The 15,393-nt window shown below is 37.4% G+C and overlaps 1 protein-coding gene across 5 annotated transcripts in view; it reads left to right on the forward strand.

Annotated features, from left to right (window-relative positions):
- Positions 1–15,393, forward strand: part of FNIP2 (folliculin interacting protein 2) — a 45,352-nt gene that overhangs the window by 13,352 nt on the left and 16,607 nt on the right. Inside the window, exons 1-9 of one of the 5 annotated variants that reach the window (XM_009904572.2) lie at positions 1,357–1,558; positions 7,003–7,129; positions 10,016–10,150; positions 11,209–11,309; positions 11,391–11,462; positions 12,539–12,639; positions 12,788–12,877; positions 14,003–14,074; positions 14,791–14,920. In XM_009904572.2, the coding sequence (XP_009902874.2) occupies positions 1,374–1,558; positions 7,003–7,129; positions 10,016–10,150; positions 11,209–11,309; positions 11,391–11,462; positions 12,539–12,639; positions 12,788–12,877; positions 14,003–14,074; positions 14,791–14,920 (1,013 nt within the window). In that variant the 5' untranslated portion in view covers positions 1,357–1,373. Of the gene's footprint in view, positions 1–1,356; positions 1,559–5,726; positions 5,816–7,002; positions 7,130–10,015; positions 10,151–11,208; positions 11,310–11,390; positions 11,463–12,538; positions 12,640–12,787; positions 12,878–14,002; positions 14,075–14,790; positions 14,921–15,393 lie in introns of those variants that run through there. The other 4 variants (XM_054165716.1, XM_054165707.1, XM_054165696.1 and 1 more) reach the window with 4 other exon arrangements.

The following is a 15,393-nucleotide window of genomic DNA, read 5'->3' on the forward strand; positions in this document are numbered from 1 at the left end:
GAACCTGGCCATCAGTTGCTTATTTCATTTGCACTTCAAAGGTGACTAGGGGGGAGTACTCTGCAACTGAGCAAGTTGTTCACTTTAGCCTTGTTTTAGTTTTCTACTTGACTTCTGTCCAGTGTTTAGAAGCTGGAGTTTACTAAGATTACAAAACCACTGAGTGCTGCGCTATTAAGCGGGTAGCACGTAGCACTAGATTTTGAAATCTTACTTTGTTTTCTCTACTGCTGTATTTCTAGGTAACCATTAGAAAAACTGTTTTCCCTTTTTAGTCTGGAAGGGAGACAGTGCTGTGGCTATCACTCTGTAAACTGTCTAGAATTGTGGGAGAGAGAGCTATGTAATATATGAATTATGAGCAGACGTATATGGATAACTTCTTAAAAGCAGAGATGGGGGATTGTTCTGCAGTAGAATTACCTGAACAAAATATCAGATCACTTTTTACTGTTTAAAATCTTAAATATTCTTGGTCAGAGACATTATTTATTCTTGCCATCAGTACTGCCATTAAACTGGTTTAGTAGGCATAGACCTATCAACTTTTGGGTTTTGGTTCTTATTCTACCTTTTTTTTTTTTTCATAAAAGCTTTTCAAAATAACCGTTTCAGAGTTTTGGCCAAGTTGAAATACGATTTGTCCTTTAAAATAAAAGCATTACAGAGCAGAATTTCTAATGTATTTCTTGGTGCTGGTAATTTTTTATTTTTTTTTAAACCGATAACCATATGGCAATGATGACAGATTCTTACCTGCTCCTAAGCTGTATGCGGTTGCTAGGGGTTGTCAGATGACACTTGCTCACATGAGTGCCATTAAGAGGGTGTTGTAGCCAGTGTTAGAACAACCTTGCAACTAAGGGCGAGTCACTGCAAAAGCAACTATGCTTGCCTTTTTTTTTTTTTTTTTTTTTAAGAGGCCATATGGTTCAGTCTTGTGACTACATAATTGCCAGCTACCTAATCACATACCAGGAAACAAACATAGTTAAAGTCAATATTAGCTGTTGTATCTGCTACAGCTTTGTACCAGGCTTGGTAGGAAAATCTCTAACAGCAGCAAGAGCAAATCTACGATGGCCTCAAACTTGAAAGTAGTGTCTACTCCGTCTGGAAGAATTATAGCAGTACATTAGCTACAGCTGTCTTTTTGCATTAATGGCTTACAGAACACATGAAGATCTCTTTGCCTTTTTTCCCTCTAACAGGAAATTCAGCAGATTGTGCTCCTGTTTAGGGAAGAAAGCTGATGGTACATTATCGTCTTAATGGTTGATTTGTTGTAAAGAAGTCAGCTTGAGGCTGTAACTCTTCAGCAGGTATTTGGTTTCTTTGAGGGTCCTTTACAAGAGGATTTGTAGCAAAAGAAAATGTGTGGGGGTACACCAAAAGCTACAAATGGCACAGGGGGACAAACAGAAAGACCGAGAAACAGCAACGATGCACCACTTGGAAATAATCTCTCTTATACTAAATTGGATGGAAAGATAATAAGATCTTTGGAAGACCAAAGTGTCAGCTGTATGAGCAAAGTGACTAGACTGCTGCAAAACAGGTATGCATGTAACTTCTTTGATATATATGATTTTGGACAGAAAATAAATATTTTTTAGCTGATACTGAATTTATAATCGTGTATCTGAAAGGCTATTCTGTGAATAATTGGAAAAGTCCCATTAGAAGATTAATCTTGCTAGTGGTGGTGACTGATGCTCCAGCAAGTCTTCCCTATTTGAAACTGCATTTATGTTCTTGACAGTGATGTGTAAGCTTTATGTATATGCAAACTGAGGCACGAAGGGTAATTGCCTTTCTTTTCAGCTCAGGTTAAATAGTGTTTAAGATAGTATGTTCACAATTGGTATTCTAAGAAGCAGGAAAATATAGATGTTTCAGCCTTTTTATTTCTCTTTCCTATAGATGTTGCACTGAAGTAGAGAGTGTTTAGTCACTTTCAAAAATGTTTTAAGGTCATCTGAAGCAGTTTTGGAATATAAGTTAATAGGTCACTCTTCAGTTACTGCATGCATGTCAATTATTATAAAGGTGAACCAAAAGCTTTCACTATAAAGATCAGGATTTGGAGGTCTGTATTAATGGAAAATACTGATTCAGGGCAGAATAGGGCAAACTTTCTATGCCTTCGCCCAGAAGCAAATGTGTCTGCTTTCTCCTAAGTAAGAGATCTCCTTGCCTCCATGTCTCACATTTGTATTGGAAGAAATGTTGAACAAGTCCAAAGTAGTCCATATGGCAATTTAAGGGCGGGGGGGGGGGAAACGAAACAAAACCCACTTAAATCAAATCAAGCTTAATATGGAATCTGGGAAGAAAAATTTCCAGGATATATAAGCTGTTCCAAATTTGTGGCTTTTGTTATTAAAAAAAAAAAAAAAAAAATCCAGAGCTTTAGTCTCTAGTAGACCTGGTTTTCTTGCTGTATGAACATAGCTCAACATTTTTTATTCTTTTTTCCCTTGAGGATGATGTTTATTACTTCTAGTGTCTTCCACATGCATGAAAGATCTGCTCTGAAGGTGAGGCTAGATAAGCTGAGCTGTTCAAACAGACTGCTGATGCTGAAGGGAAAGATCATGTTGCCTCTTCTTCCTTTGCTTTTTGGCATCAAGCTCTTGTCCTTTTTTGCCTTGTACTGGCCTTGGCTGTCCAAGCCTTTTGGAACTGGCTCCCGTTAGGGAGTCAGGTCAGCTCACTAATCAGGCAGAAAACTGACTTGGGATCAAAACTCAGTTATTTGAACTAGCCTCAATACTTACTTGGAATGTATAAGGAACATAATTTTTGTGCCTTTTCCTAAAGCTGTATAGCTCCATGGATGTAGTGAGTTAGTGTAATTCATGCTGCCACCAAGAGGTGGAGGTTCTATTGTCGTCTTTCTTCCTTTTTCCAGTTTCCTTTCTGATCTGCTTTCTTGTGCTCGGACAGATGTCTGCTGCTGCTGAGAATTCAATTAGGTTACAGAAGGGTCCAGGAATTACAAGAGCAGAGATGAGTAGTAGGAAGGGTCACATTGATTCAAAAGGGGAGAAAGGATATGTAGGGGTTTATTTTTGTGGTCAATAAGAAAACATTGGTCAAAATAACCATTTTAAACTCAGCTAATTTAAAAGAGTATGTAGGACCTGGTCTAATGCATTGGTTTTCAAAGTGAAATATTTCAGTTAGCTGTCAGTCTCTTCACTTCTTTTCCATTCTAGCCTGTAATGTTATCAGATGTCTGTTTTGTCATTTTGCAGTACATTGGCACTGGAATGGGTGGGAAAAGCCCTAAAACCCTGCTATGATGTTATTGATTTAATTTGTAACTTTTTTTTTTAATAAGTTACTTGGCAACATGTATTCCTGAAGCACAGATATTTTATTCTATTTATTAAGTAGTTCTTTAAAAGGAATTGAAGATGTAAGTGCTTTCTTATATAAGCAGAACAAGAAAATTTTTTTTGTAAACAGGGCTAAGGCAAGTGACATTTCAGTTGGTGTTTAGCAAAGCTTAATTTTGAAGGCTTTTTTTAAAGCTGTCTGAATGAAGCAACAGTAGTTATCCAGAAGTAGTGACTGTAACACACTTGTTCATGCCTGAACCTTACCTGGGGATTATGTAGTTTTATTGTCAGAGGTAACACTTTCAGCAGTAGGTATATATTCAATACTCATATCTCTCACATAGCTCACTGAACCATATGTAAGCTATCAAGCATGCCAATTTGGGTTTTTATCAGATTAGTGTAAGGAAAACAACTGACTTTTGAGACGTGAAGTAGGAGAGTGTTGGGAGTGGTGATAAGGAGCTAAAAGGGCTCTTCTGGTATCAATAATATTTATTTTAATTTTTTTTGAGAATTTGACATGGAGTAGGCCAACAGAAATTTGTGATGTGGTGCAGCTGGAAAATAAGGGGCTTTTTGTAAGCATGTTGAGGGTTTGCTGTCTAGTAATTTTTGTTACAGAACTGTCAAAAGTAGAAGATTCAATCTAATACCATGCAAATTTGGGTGCAGCCTTTTCACAAATCTATCTCTCACATTTGCATTGTCAGTATTTTCTTGTTGCCTTGAAGTTAACATTAGTTTGTATTGTTGCCTTGGAGTGGAAGGAGAAGGTGTCTGTTGTTGTGTCTGCTGGTTTTGGAGGATGGAAGTATATATCCTTTCATCAAACTTGGTTGAAACTGATTAGTAAATAAGCAGATAATCATAGAATGGGTTGAGTTGGAAGGGACCTTAAAGATCACTTAGTTCCACCCACCCTGCCATAGGCAGGGGCACCTTCCACTAGACCAGGTTGCTCAAGGCCTGATCCAATGTAGCTTTGAAGACTTCTGGGGAGGGGTATCCACAACAATTGGACAAGATGAACCTGTATACATATCGGTTGTGAGCATAGGAGCCTTCTTTGATTAGAGGAAAAAACAGGCTACAATATTCTAATTGCCTGTTTCAAATATTTTGGTCTTGCTTCTCAGAAACAACTGATGGAAGAGTGAAAGTTGTTTTTCTTAGTCAAAGCCTTAAGCTATTACTTTCTGACTTCTAAAGTAACATTATGGTATACAGTGCAGAAGCATGGTGGGATTTCTTCATAAGCTTATTTTATGCAAGATAATCTTAATTTAAAAAAAAAAAAATGTGAAGAACAAACAAAGTGCATGCCCTTCAGCGTTGTTAACTTTTAAATAAGCAAGAAGTTGATACCGAGATGATTCAAGATCTGAGATTTCTGGTTTTACTCCTGTGAAAATGGACAAATTAATCTGTCCGATACAGAGGTTGGCATCACACAAACATGCTGACATTTGCTTTAGTGCAGAATGTGGGAGTTCACCTGTTCACAAGGAAATGTAAACTCTTGCAACACAAGTATTGAACATGCTTTTAGCATCAGGGGACAGATGCAGGACTGGATTTGCTCCATATGTACACAAAATGAATCTTTCTCCGTTTAGACCAGTATTCCTGTGGTCTGCTGTACATGTCCTAGAGATAACTAAGGCTTTGCTTTTGTGTGCAATTTAAATTAAGGCCACACAGATGTACCTCTTCTTTGTTGTTAAAAGGAGGGAAGATCTGTGGTCTTTTTAGAGAAAGTATTGTCTGTTGCAGAAAGTAATTAAATGGGTAGCTGTGTAACTAAGGAGGTATTGTGCTCCGGTACCGAGGAGCATCACATTCATGCATCAAACTAGAATGAAATCTGTTGTTGCCCTTGACTTCTCTTGCTTTCTGTCTAACTGGATGCACAGGCAGTGGGCTGAGAAACAAGTAACAGACTTCTAAAACAGATTGTGTAGTTGCAGCTCTATATATGCAAGGTGTGTAGGATCTTTAGGCAGCTGTCAGTAATGGTATGAGGTCTGACCTCATGCAGGTTAACTTAATACTGTGACTCCCTTTGAAAGGGAAGACTTAAAAAGAAATCTGCCTGGCACTTCTAGCATTTTGGAGGCAACATGTTGCAAATGCATCAAATTTCCTCACTGTCGATGACAAAACAGCCTTTAGCATCATTCCATGAGCTGGCTTTGTGTACTGGACCCTTGTATGTTATATACATAGATTGTACTTGTATCAGAGTACCTTACGGTGGAGATAAATTATCTGGCTTTTTCTGTCACAAAGGTATTACAAAATAGAACAAAAGCTCACAGCTTGATAATGTTTTCAGCTTTGAAAAAGCTGCATATTTAGACTTCTTATTCTTTCTAGCTTCGTAGAAAGGGAAATTGAACTCTGAAATGCAAGATGAAGCACAAAGAAGAAATTAAGCTGGCTTTACTTATAATAATTTTAAATTTGTAAGTCTCTGGAGGGCTCCTAAAGCTGTTGCCCATGGTTACCTTACTAATTCTAGCATGAGTTGATAGTGTTTACCTTGCTTATTGATTTTTGGGTTTTTAAGCTGTAGAGCTTTTCTGCTCTTCCCTCAGTCCTCTACCTTCCTTCTCTGTAGGGCAGAGTCTGGAAAATTCCTGATGAAACATCCTTTTGGGTGGGAGATCAGTGTGGCCTTGACTGAAGTCTGTTATGCAATTTGTTAAACCAACAACTATTAATAACAGTACTACTCTTACCCCCTAGATGCCATCCATCCTGGCTGGGGATGAGGCAATATGATATTTTTTTTTTCTTCTTCTTCCATTAATTCTCACATTTCAGCTATGTAACTCAAAGCATTTTCTGTAGCTGAGCCTGAGGCCAAGCAAACCTCTGTGCTCCAACACTGTACTTTGGAAATGGGAAATGAAGTCTCTTGTCATTGCACCCATAATCACTTGTGCTGTTCAGCCTCTTGTGGCAGTGCAAGGAGGCAAGTGGTGTATCTCTGAGGAATGGACAAATTCTGGCTTGAGACAGTTCTTTTTCTTCTGGTTGAACCTCAGTGGGATCTTGGTTTCATCTACAAAATGAGATCAGATCTCCGTATTCTATGATAACTTTGTAAACCCTGAAACACTGCAGAAAAGAAAAAAAATAATGGAACAACATAAACCTTGTCTTTCATTTACAAGAATTCAAGTTTGGAAAAATCATAGCTTGCATTGACAGGAATGGATCATAAGGAATTGGATTTCTATTTAGGGAGAAGGATGAGGGAGAGTGTAAGCCTGGAGCTTGTGAATGGTTTGTCGTAAGAGGATGGTACTCCATTGTACTTTGTTGCCACAAAATAGTACTCCTACCTTGCAACAGGGGTGATCCAGGTTGTATACCAAGAAGGGAGTAAATGTAAGAGGTCTGGAGCAGATTGCTGGGACAGTGTTTTCTGTTCCTTTCCTGGAAATTTTTGAAGAAAGTTTGGATGAGAATTGTTCTTGCTGTGCCTGCCTGTTACATGCTCCTTGAGTTCCTTTTTGGTTGAAGACCTGTGATTACAGCCTGATTCTTGTACTGAATAAAAGGTGTATTTGCCAAATACCTGTTTCTTCACTTAAGCTTGCAAAGTAAGCATGTTCTTCTAATATCTTGTGTTTATAATCTACAGCTGGTCCTCTTCAGAGTTTGACTTGAATGAAATCCGCCTGATAGTTTACCAGGACTGTGAGAGGAGAGGCAGACAGGTCTTATTTGATTCCAAAGCAGTCCGCAAAATTGATGAAGCTGTGGTTCAGGTATGAAATGCTAATTCCACTTTTGTCCTGCTCTTTTGTTTCCCTTCTCAAAAGCAGGGATTTTAATAAGGCAGTGTCAACTTCTTAATCTTACTTGTGATCCTTCACTCGATCACAATTCTGTGCTAGCTGCATCAAGAGTGTGTTAGATTCCAAAAAGCCTATGAACACATACTAGGAAGCAAGAGTAGATGCTGTCAAGATGCAAATTCTTTGCCTTCTGGACCCACACACTGAGGACCCAACTTAGGTGATTTTTTTAAGACAAGTAAAACAGTAGTATTTTCTGGTTTGTGGTTGATTGGTTGTATTTGTTTTGCTTTTGGTTTTTTTGTTACCTCTTTTTTGTTTGTTTTTAGAGCCTTTGCTACAACCAACAGCCTGCCAGGTTAACATAATTTATTGTAGAATCTCCAGCTGTATACAAGTAGTTGTGACTTCTAGAAATTATTTAGGAAGATGCTTGCTACCCAACAATGTCTATATCAGTCACATTGTAAATATGCCATTATGCCAAATCAGTAAGACTGAGCATCATCAGCTGATGTCTGATCATCTACTTAAGAGGGTAAATGGGTCAGACTGGTCTGTTAATCTTGCTTCCCGGACATCCCCCCCAAATCAAGGTCGTTACTTGGTATCTTAAAGTTAGCTTAAAACACACAGCATTTGAGGAAGAAATATTTCTGACTTTGTTTAAATACTCAAATGATTCCACTTGCTTGGATACTTTAAGATGAAAGTTAAGTGCAGAATATCTTGACAGAAGTTTTATGCAACACTAACACAACAAAGCAACATAACACATGATAGAGGCTATAATCTGTTTGCTAGCTAGATGCTAATCTAGGCACCCTTTTAAAACAGCCCAAGCACTTTGAATGGCATGCAAACACACAAAAAAATGCTAAGTGATCTTGAGCATTTAGTATGTTAACAAAATATGAGCCTAAAACTTGATTCATTTAAAGTTAAGGCAAAACTACTTTTGACCTCCTGTTTAAAGTCAGGAAGGCTCTCTGTGTGTACTGTGCATCGATCCATTTTCCTGAAATGTGGTAAAGCTTATTCACATTGAATATTCAAATGCATTCTTTCTGTTTAAAGTACGTGGTAAACTTAACTGAGGGAACTGCTAGGTCTGTATTCCCTTCATCTGTGTGTGATTAACATACTGAATTTCTTTTCTGGATTTTTAATCTAATAGCAAATTCTTTCTGCAGATGGCACACATCAGACCTCTTTTATTAGACATTTTTTGTCAATAGCCGATTAAACATGTGGCTACTGGGACTAGTGCATTTCTAAATCCTTAATGACAGTCACATTGGGATTAGATAAACAATAGTACATAAATGCTATGCCAGTAAGAAGTGCAGAAAAGGAGTGTAAATGTAGGATAAAACACAAGTCCAGGATTTTACTGCTTTTTAACATTTAGCTTTTTTAATTTAAATTCACATTTTTTAATTGGTGAAGGAGCCGTACTGTTACTGTAGTTTAAACTCAACTTTTTGTAAAATGCCAGATTATTTTCTCCACTTTTCTTGTCTTGCTCTTTCTCTTTTTTTTGCATCTTTCCTTTTTTCCACTTCACCATCTTGTCATCAAAATTTGAGTATCTGAAAATTAGTGCAGTTACTTCACTACAGCATTCAAAGGGCTGATATTAAAAATCAGTCTTGCAGGATATGGGATTCTACTTTTATTCCCATTTAATTTTCTCTTATCGTTCTTTTCTTGTCTTGCTGAGCCCAACATATGTGATGTAAACTTGTCTGTGGCTTCTCTTTACTACTGTCTAGGTTATTACTATTTTTGTCTGCTCTCTTGACTTTTTGTGAACTAATACACGTACCTTGTTGACACGTAAAATAAATCTGACTGATCTCTGCCAATGCATGTTCCAGTGAGGTAAACCATGCTGGTACATACTCAGAGTTAATGTTCGTTAAAGGATTTTGAATTTCTTAAATAAATAAAGTTCAAGAGTGAGATAGGCTTTCTCAGAGTTTCTTAGCAGTTTTTGTTGCTCCAAGGTTTTGCTGCCTTCATACAAATACTTCTCATATAACTTGAGTTGCTTGAAATAAGATGGCCTGTTTAACTGACATCTAATGGACATACAAATTACAAAGAAAAAAAAAAAAGCCAATAATGAAAACAAGAACCTCAGTTATTTTTATTCAAGAAAATTGTGTTGAGCAAATCCCAACAGATAAGTGCAGTTTGTCTTTTGAAGCATGTGCAAATAGCAGTAATGAAATTGGTACCTTTTTGAGGCTTCCTTTACACCTTTCTGATTGGTTCCAACAGGTTGTTAAAACACAGTGACTTGAAATTAAATTTGGAATTAAAATGTTGTCTGAATTTAAGCATTTATTTGCTTGCCTACACAATTCCTTTACAGGTTAAACAAATGGATTTAATAACTTGATAAATGATCCATTATTCACCCCTTGGTTTTGCTGGCCATTGTTCTGTTTAAGAAATATTTTAATCATTTAGGGAGCAAAAGTCACATGCAATTTAAGTGATTAATTGTGCAAATGATTACAGCAAATGGTTGTGAATAACCCATAACCTGAGATTTTGTTTTTACATAAGCTTTGGCAGATGTTACACAGAGTAATTCATAAGAAGTGGGAACGAACTTCCAGGAGAAATTTGCCTAATTACTGTGACTGTGTGATGCTATGAAAACTTGTCTGACAATGTGAAATAATAGTTTAAATACTTTTAAAACTGATACATATGTTTTGAACCAAGTAAAAATACCTTTTATTTACCTGTTGCTTACCTGTAGTTCACAAAATACAGTATGTTTGCCAATGGGAGTTATGTTTGTTTTAGTTGTTTTCATCTTATTGCTCCATTCTGACACAGAAAATGGTGGAGGATGCTTCTGCGAAGACTTCTGCCAAGAACTGCCAAGCAAGTAATGGGAACAGCAATATTTCTTCCCAGGGTCCGTCAATAAGTTGTATGCAAAATATAAAAGAACAGATACCGAAGTATCAGGTAGTGTTCATTGCCTTTCTTCCTGTTATTCTTCCATTTTACTGAAGAAGTCTGTATTTAAAAGCCTTAACTTACATGCATTGAATGATTAGTTATACTTCTAGTATATTACAAGTTAGCCTGAACCTCAAGATGCCTTACCTGTCTTTAAAGTGCTGTAGAGAAAGAACACGTGGACACATCTTAACCTTTTGGTCTGTCTTGTTCTTGTCCTTGAAAGAGAGTTACAAAAGAGCTCAAATAACAATATATTGTGAAGGTTGTGAAAAGCGCTATTCTCTGTTCATATTTTGAAAGATGTCTACCCGTGCTTCAGGTCAATTCCGAAGACATTGCTGAAAATGGTATATTAAATAGTCCCCTTAGTCTTTCTTACTATGACATAGAGCTGTATTTTAGGTACTCTGGTAATTTCTCAGTAAAGGCATAAATGTTCCATCTTGGTAAAATGTAATTTGAAGCATATGTAGATTAAGGTAGGAAAAAAATTATGTAGAAGATAAATGATTTCCTTCAGCATTGAACTTCTCTCCTATTTGCTATTGATGACCCATCTTTGAAACTAATGAAGAAATTGGTCTGACTAAACTTAAACACAATCTTCACAAATTATTTTTCAGTCAAAAATGTTTCCAAGAAGCTTTCTATAAGGGCAGGGAAAGGATAATTAACTCATTTGAATAAGGAAGACAGTTTAATGCTTGGGGATCAAGACCACAGAATCTAATTCTAGTGAACATCTACAGGTTTCATCAAACACTGTTGTATGGGAATGTTGCTGGATACAAGTATTTCTTTGGAAATGCTAGGTGTTTTTTCTTCCTTCTTGCCTTTTGAGGTCTTGCTGGAACGAAGGCAGCAATGTCCATCTAGTGAGCAAAACAGAGCACATCTTTCAGCTGTACTTGCTTGTACTTGTGCTCAGTGTTAGAACCACACAGGATATCGGTCTGCATGGAATAACAGAATCTAACTTTTCAAAATCTAGCACTTAACATTATATTAAATTAAAATAGTACGTTACTGACTTTGCTCTTCCTATCTTCTTTTCTCTGTAGTACACCAGACCAGCCTCTGATGTCAACATGCTTGGAGAAATGATGTTTGGCTCAGTGGCAATGAGTTACAAAGGCTCCACCTTAAAAATTCACTATATACGGTGAGTGTCCTTTTTGTGATGCACTCTTTTGTGAGGCACTTGGAACTGATGACTCACTGAAATGATTGTTTATCCTTTTAGCTCTCCCCCACAGCTGATGATAAGTAAAGTCTTCTCAGCCAGGGTAGGAAGCTTCAGTGGAAGCAACAATAAGTAAGGACATTATTTTATTACTTCTGTGTTTGTGGTTTGTTGTGTTTTTTGTTGGTTTTTTTTTTTCCTTCCCCATGCTGTGCAGTTCTTTCTTCTTTTGTAGTCTTTCTGTCACAGAATCACAGAACAACAGGTGTTCAAAGGGACCTCTGGAGATCATCTAGTCCACTCCCCTGCCAGAGCAGATTCACCTAGAGCAGGTTGCACAGGATGGGGTCCAAGCAGGTTTTGAATGACTCCAGGTGTGAAGGCTGTATCGCCTCTCTGGGCAGCCTATTCTAGTGCTCTGTCATCCTCAAAGTAAAGAAGTTCCTCCTCATGTTTAGATGGAATTTCTTATGTTCAGGATTGTCTGTTACCTCATCCTGTCACTGGGCACCACTGAAAAAAGATTGGCTCCATTCTTCTGTCACCCACCCTTTAAGTATTTGTAAGCATTAATAAGGTATCTCCCCAGGCTTGTCTTCTGTAGGCTAAAATGTCCCAAGTCCCTCAGCCTTTCACTGTCTCTAATTTTGACTTAGCACAAGTGAAAATGTCTAGTAGAAATGGTAGCTGTGTGGAAGGATTCTCTTCATAGATCCCAGCCAGGCTGTCAAAGTGTTTTTTACCAAAAAAAAAAAAAAAAGGAAAAGAAAATATCTGAGTTTCTACTTCTTAATTTGTCAAGGGCATGTAATAAACTTCAGAGATTAGGTGCTTTGGACAGTCAAAGTCTTTATCCCTTCCAGAAGAGTGAAGAAGGGATGTGTATTGGAAATCTTTGTGTTCCCATGCCTCACTTCTGTTTCTTTTAGCAGTGACAGAAGATACACTGTTCCTCATGTGCTCCCTTGTCCCCAAAATGAGCAAATGTGAATAAACAGAATCCCAAATGCAACATACAGAAACTTACAATAACTGAAAGAGGGAGTCTATATAGAAAATAAATGTTTCCTTCTTACAGTTCAGAATAACTAGTGGTCCTTGAGTTGGACTGTGAAGTTGATCTTCATAATATGAACCAAATTCTCAAGCTAATATTAATGCCTGTTGATCATGCTCTTAAAGAACACTGTCTTTCTCCTCTGTCATAGCTTACAAGATAGCTTTGAATACATCAACCAAGATCCTAGCCTGGTAAGGCTGAGCTCAAATCAGAATGGCTTGGGAACCTGTCGCAGTGGAAGTAATTTAGGTAAATATTTCCAGGTTCTATCTCTTTCTGACAACATGAGGCCATCTGTTCATTGTTGATTTTATTTTTTTTTTCTGTGCATTACCTTTTTTCTTTTCTTCACTTTTTTTTGCATTGCATTTTTCTCTACGTTGCTTTTGTTTCCTAGGTATGTTACAGCTGTGTAGCAGCAAACTGCTGCAGGGTGTGTCTGAAGGAGGTCCCCTCCGGCTCATCCGCAGTGCTTCTTTCTTTGCAGGTTTGTGTGGAATGCCAGCCAGTGTAACCACATATGCACACACAAATCCAGCTCCTTCTGAATCCTTGCAGGACATACATAATTACTCTCTAGAAACAGAAAGGGCTAAAATAGTGATAACAGATCTATCAGCTTATACTTTAAAAATTTCCTTCTGAAAACAATAGCTAAATTAATTGCTTTTTGTTCTTTTTTTTTCTTTTTCAATTTTCTGTGTGTAAAGGTGTTTTTGTGCAGTGTTTTTAATAATACATGAGCCCTTATGTTTCTTAGAGACCTTATGTTACCTGGCTTATAGCTGGTTTCTTGCTAGCGTGCAGGTGTCTTGCTTGATGTACAGCTTTTTCTTCTCTTTTTGCCATCTTTTTAATTTGACAGACATTCACAATTGATTCGTGAACTATGTCTGGGAGGCTCTAAGGTTTTTCTTTAAAAATATCACTTTCTTTAATTTTCGAAACTTCAAACTACCTAAAGTCTCCTTTCACAGGCATACTGATGACCCATGCAGGTGGGTAGCTCTTAAGCCTAATTATGTTAATTGCAAAATATGTGCTGAAATACCAATGCAGTTTCTTCACAGCTTTTGCAAATCTTGCATGCTTTACTATTTCAGTGACTGCTCTACTAACACTTCAATATAATACCACCTAGGCTGAATGTTTCTTACTGTGAGACTTTGTGAATAGCAAATCTTTGCTTGGGGAGTGGGAAGCTTAATGGACCTTGTATTTGACTAATTTATTTTTATGTTAATCTGTGCCAAACCGCAATCTTGCACACACAAAAATGTCAAGATTGACAGGTGAAGGTACCAACAGCCCTCATTTCCAAAGTATATGTGATTTCTGATGATGTAGACTGTATTCACACTTCTTCAGCTTCTTTGAGATGTTTTTAGATGGGGCCAATAATGAACTTTCTCTGAGAGTAACATGAAACTCAGCATGGGAATATTTTTTGCTGCCATCTCTATTCGCACCATACTGCTTACTTGGAGTAACAGTACAGGATGTGACTTTGCTGGGTTTTGACCCTTAAGTTTAAACATTTTTTTTTTAAATGCTGGCAAATAGTATGAGGAGTTATGTAATATTTTCTGTTGATCTGATCTGTTTGTTTTAGCACACAGCACACCTGTTGATATGCCTAGCAGAGGACAAAATGAGGACAGAGACAGTGGCATTGCTCGGTCAGGTATCTGTCTTATTTGCCTACTTTTGTAATTATGCTGCTATTCTTTTGTGCAGTGATTTACTTGAAATATAAGCACCTTATGACTTGTAAATCCAAAATATTTTGTATCTGCTAAGCAGCTTTTCTTTTGCTTTTGTCCCAGGATTTAATGCAAAAATATTTGTAATGATATTCTTGGTTTACAGCCATCAGAGAGTGTTAGAGGCCAGAAGAGACCTCTAAAGATCATCTAGTCCAAACCCCCTGACATAGCAGAATCACCTATACCAGATCACATACTCATTTTCTGATTTTTTTTTTTTTTTAATTTATTTTTTTTTTAACCAATTTATGTTTTGGAGGAATAGCTGGCTGGAGCTTTTACCTAAAGCAAGGGAAGAGAAGATAGTTTTGCACTGAATAGGAAAAGTAGGTCAGGAGACCAAGAGATCTGTCTTAATGTGAGGGCAACACCCTTTAGCTTAGCAGATAGAATGCTTTTAGTGGGAATAAAAATATTGTTAGTATATTCTAGTAGGGAAGATTTCTGACTTCATAAGAAGAATGTCCTCAGGCAGAAAGATTTATTGTATCTCTTGTTGCAAGTGGGTTATATGAAAAAAATCAGCAAACAATAACAGCATTTGTAGGAATTTTCTCCCAGTTAGAGTATGAAGAAAAATATTTAACCAGCACTTGTAACTTGGTGTATGTGGGGTTTCTTGCTTTCTTGATAGCATCGCTGAGCAGTCTTTTGGTCACTCCTTTTCCATCTCCAAGCTCTTCATCATCATCTTCTAGCAGCTACCAACGTCGCTGGCTACGAAGTCAGACAACCAGTTTAGAGAATGGAATTATTCCACGGTGGTGAGTGTAACACCTTTCTTCTTCCAACAGCTGTTTGGCAATAATTCAAGCTAAGCAGAACTTAAGCCTCTTTTCTTTGAAAGGACAAATCCTGTTATTAAATGCTGTCAGTTCAGTCTGACTTCCATGTGTGTTACATAAGATTGCCAGTACAAAGAGAGATCAAGTTTGGGCTGAATATGAACTGCAAGGCCCAATTTGAAATGTACCTTGCAGTGGTGTGGGGTTTTTTTGTTTGTTTGTTTGTTCTTTTTTATTGAATGTGTAGGCTGTGTCTGAGGCCACATTGTAAAAAGCAAATTAAACTGTTTCTGGAGCAGAACATCCTGTTGGGATGAAAGGGACTGTAGCAGCACTACTGCTGTAGTTACATTATACTATGATGAACTCTGACTAGTGAGCAGTTACTAAAATTTTGGAGTAATAGCCCTCAACAACTCTCTTGGCTGGTACAGGATGTTCCTGATATGACT

Source organism: Dryobates pubescens, chromosome 1 (assembly GCF_014839835.1).
Source record: "Dryobates pubescens isolate bDryPub1 chromosome 1, bDryPub1.pri, whole genome shotgun sequence".
Taxonomy (NCBI): domain Eukaryota; kingdom Metazoa; phylum Chordata; class Aves; order Piciformes; family Picidae; genus Dryobates; species Dryobates pubescens.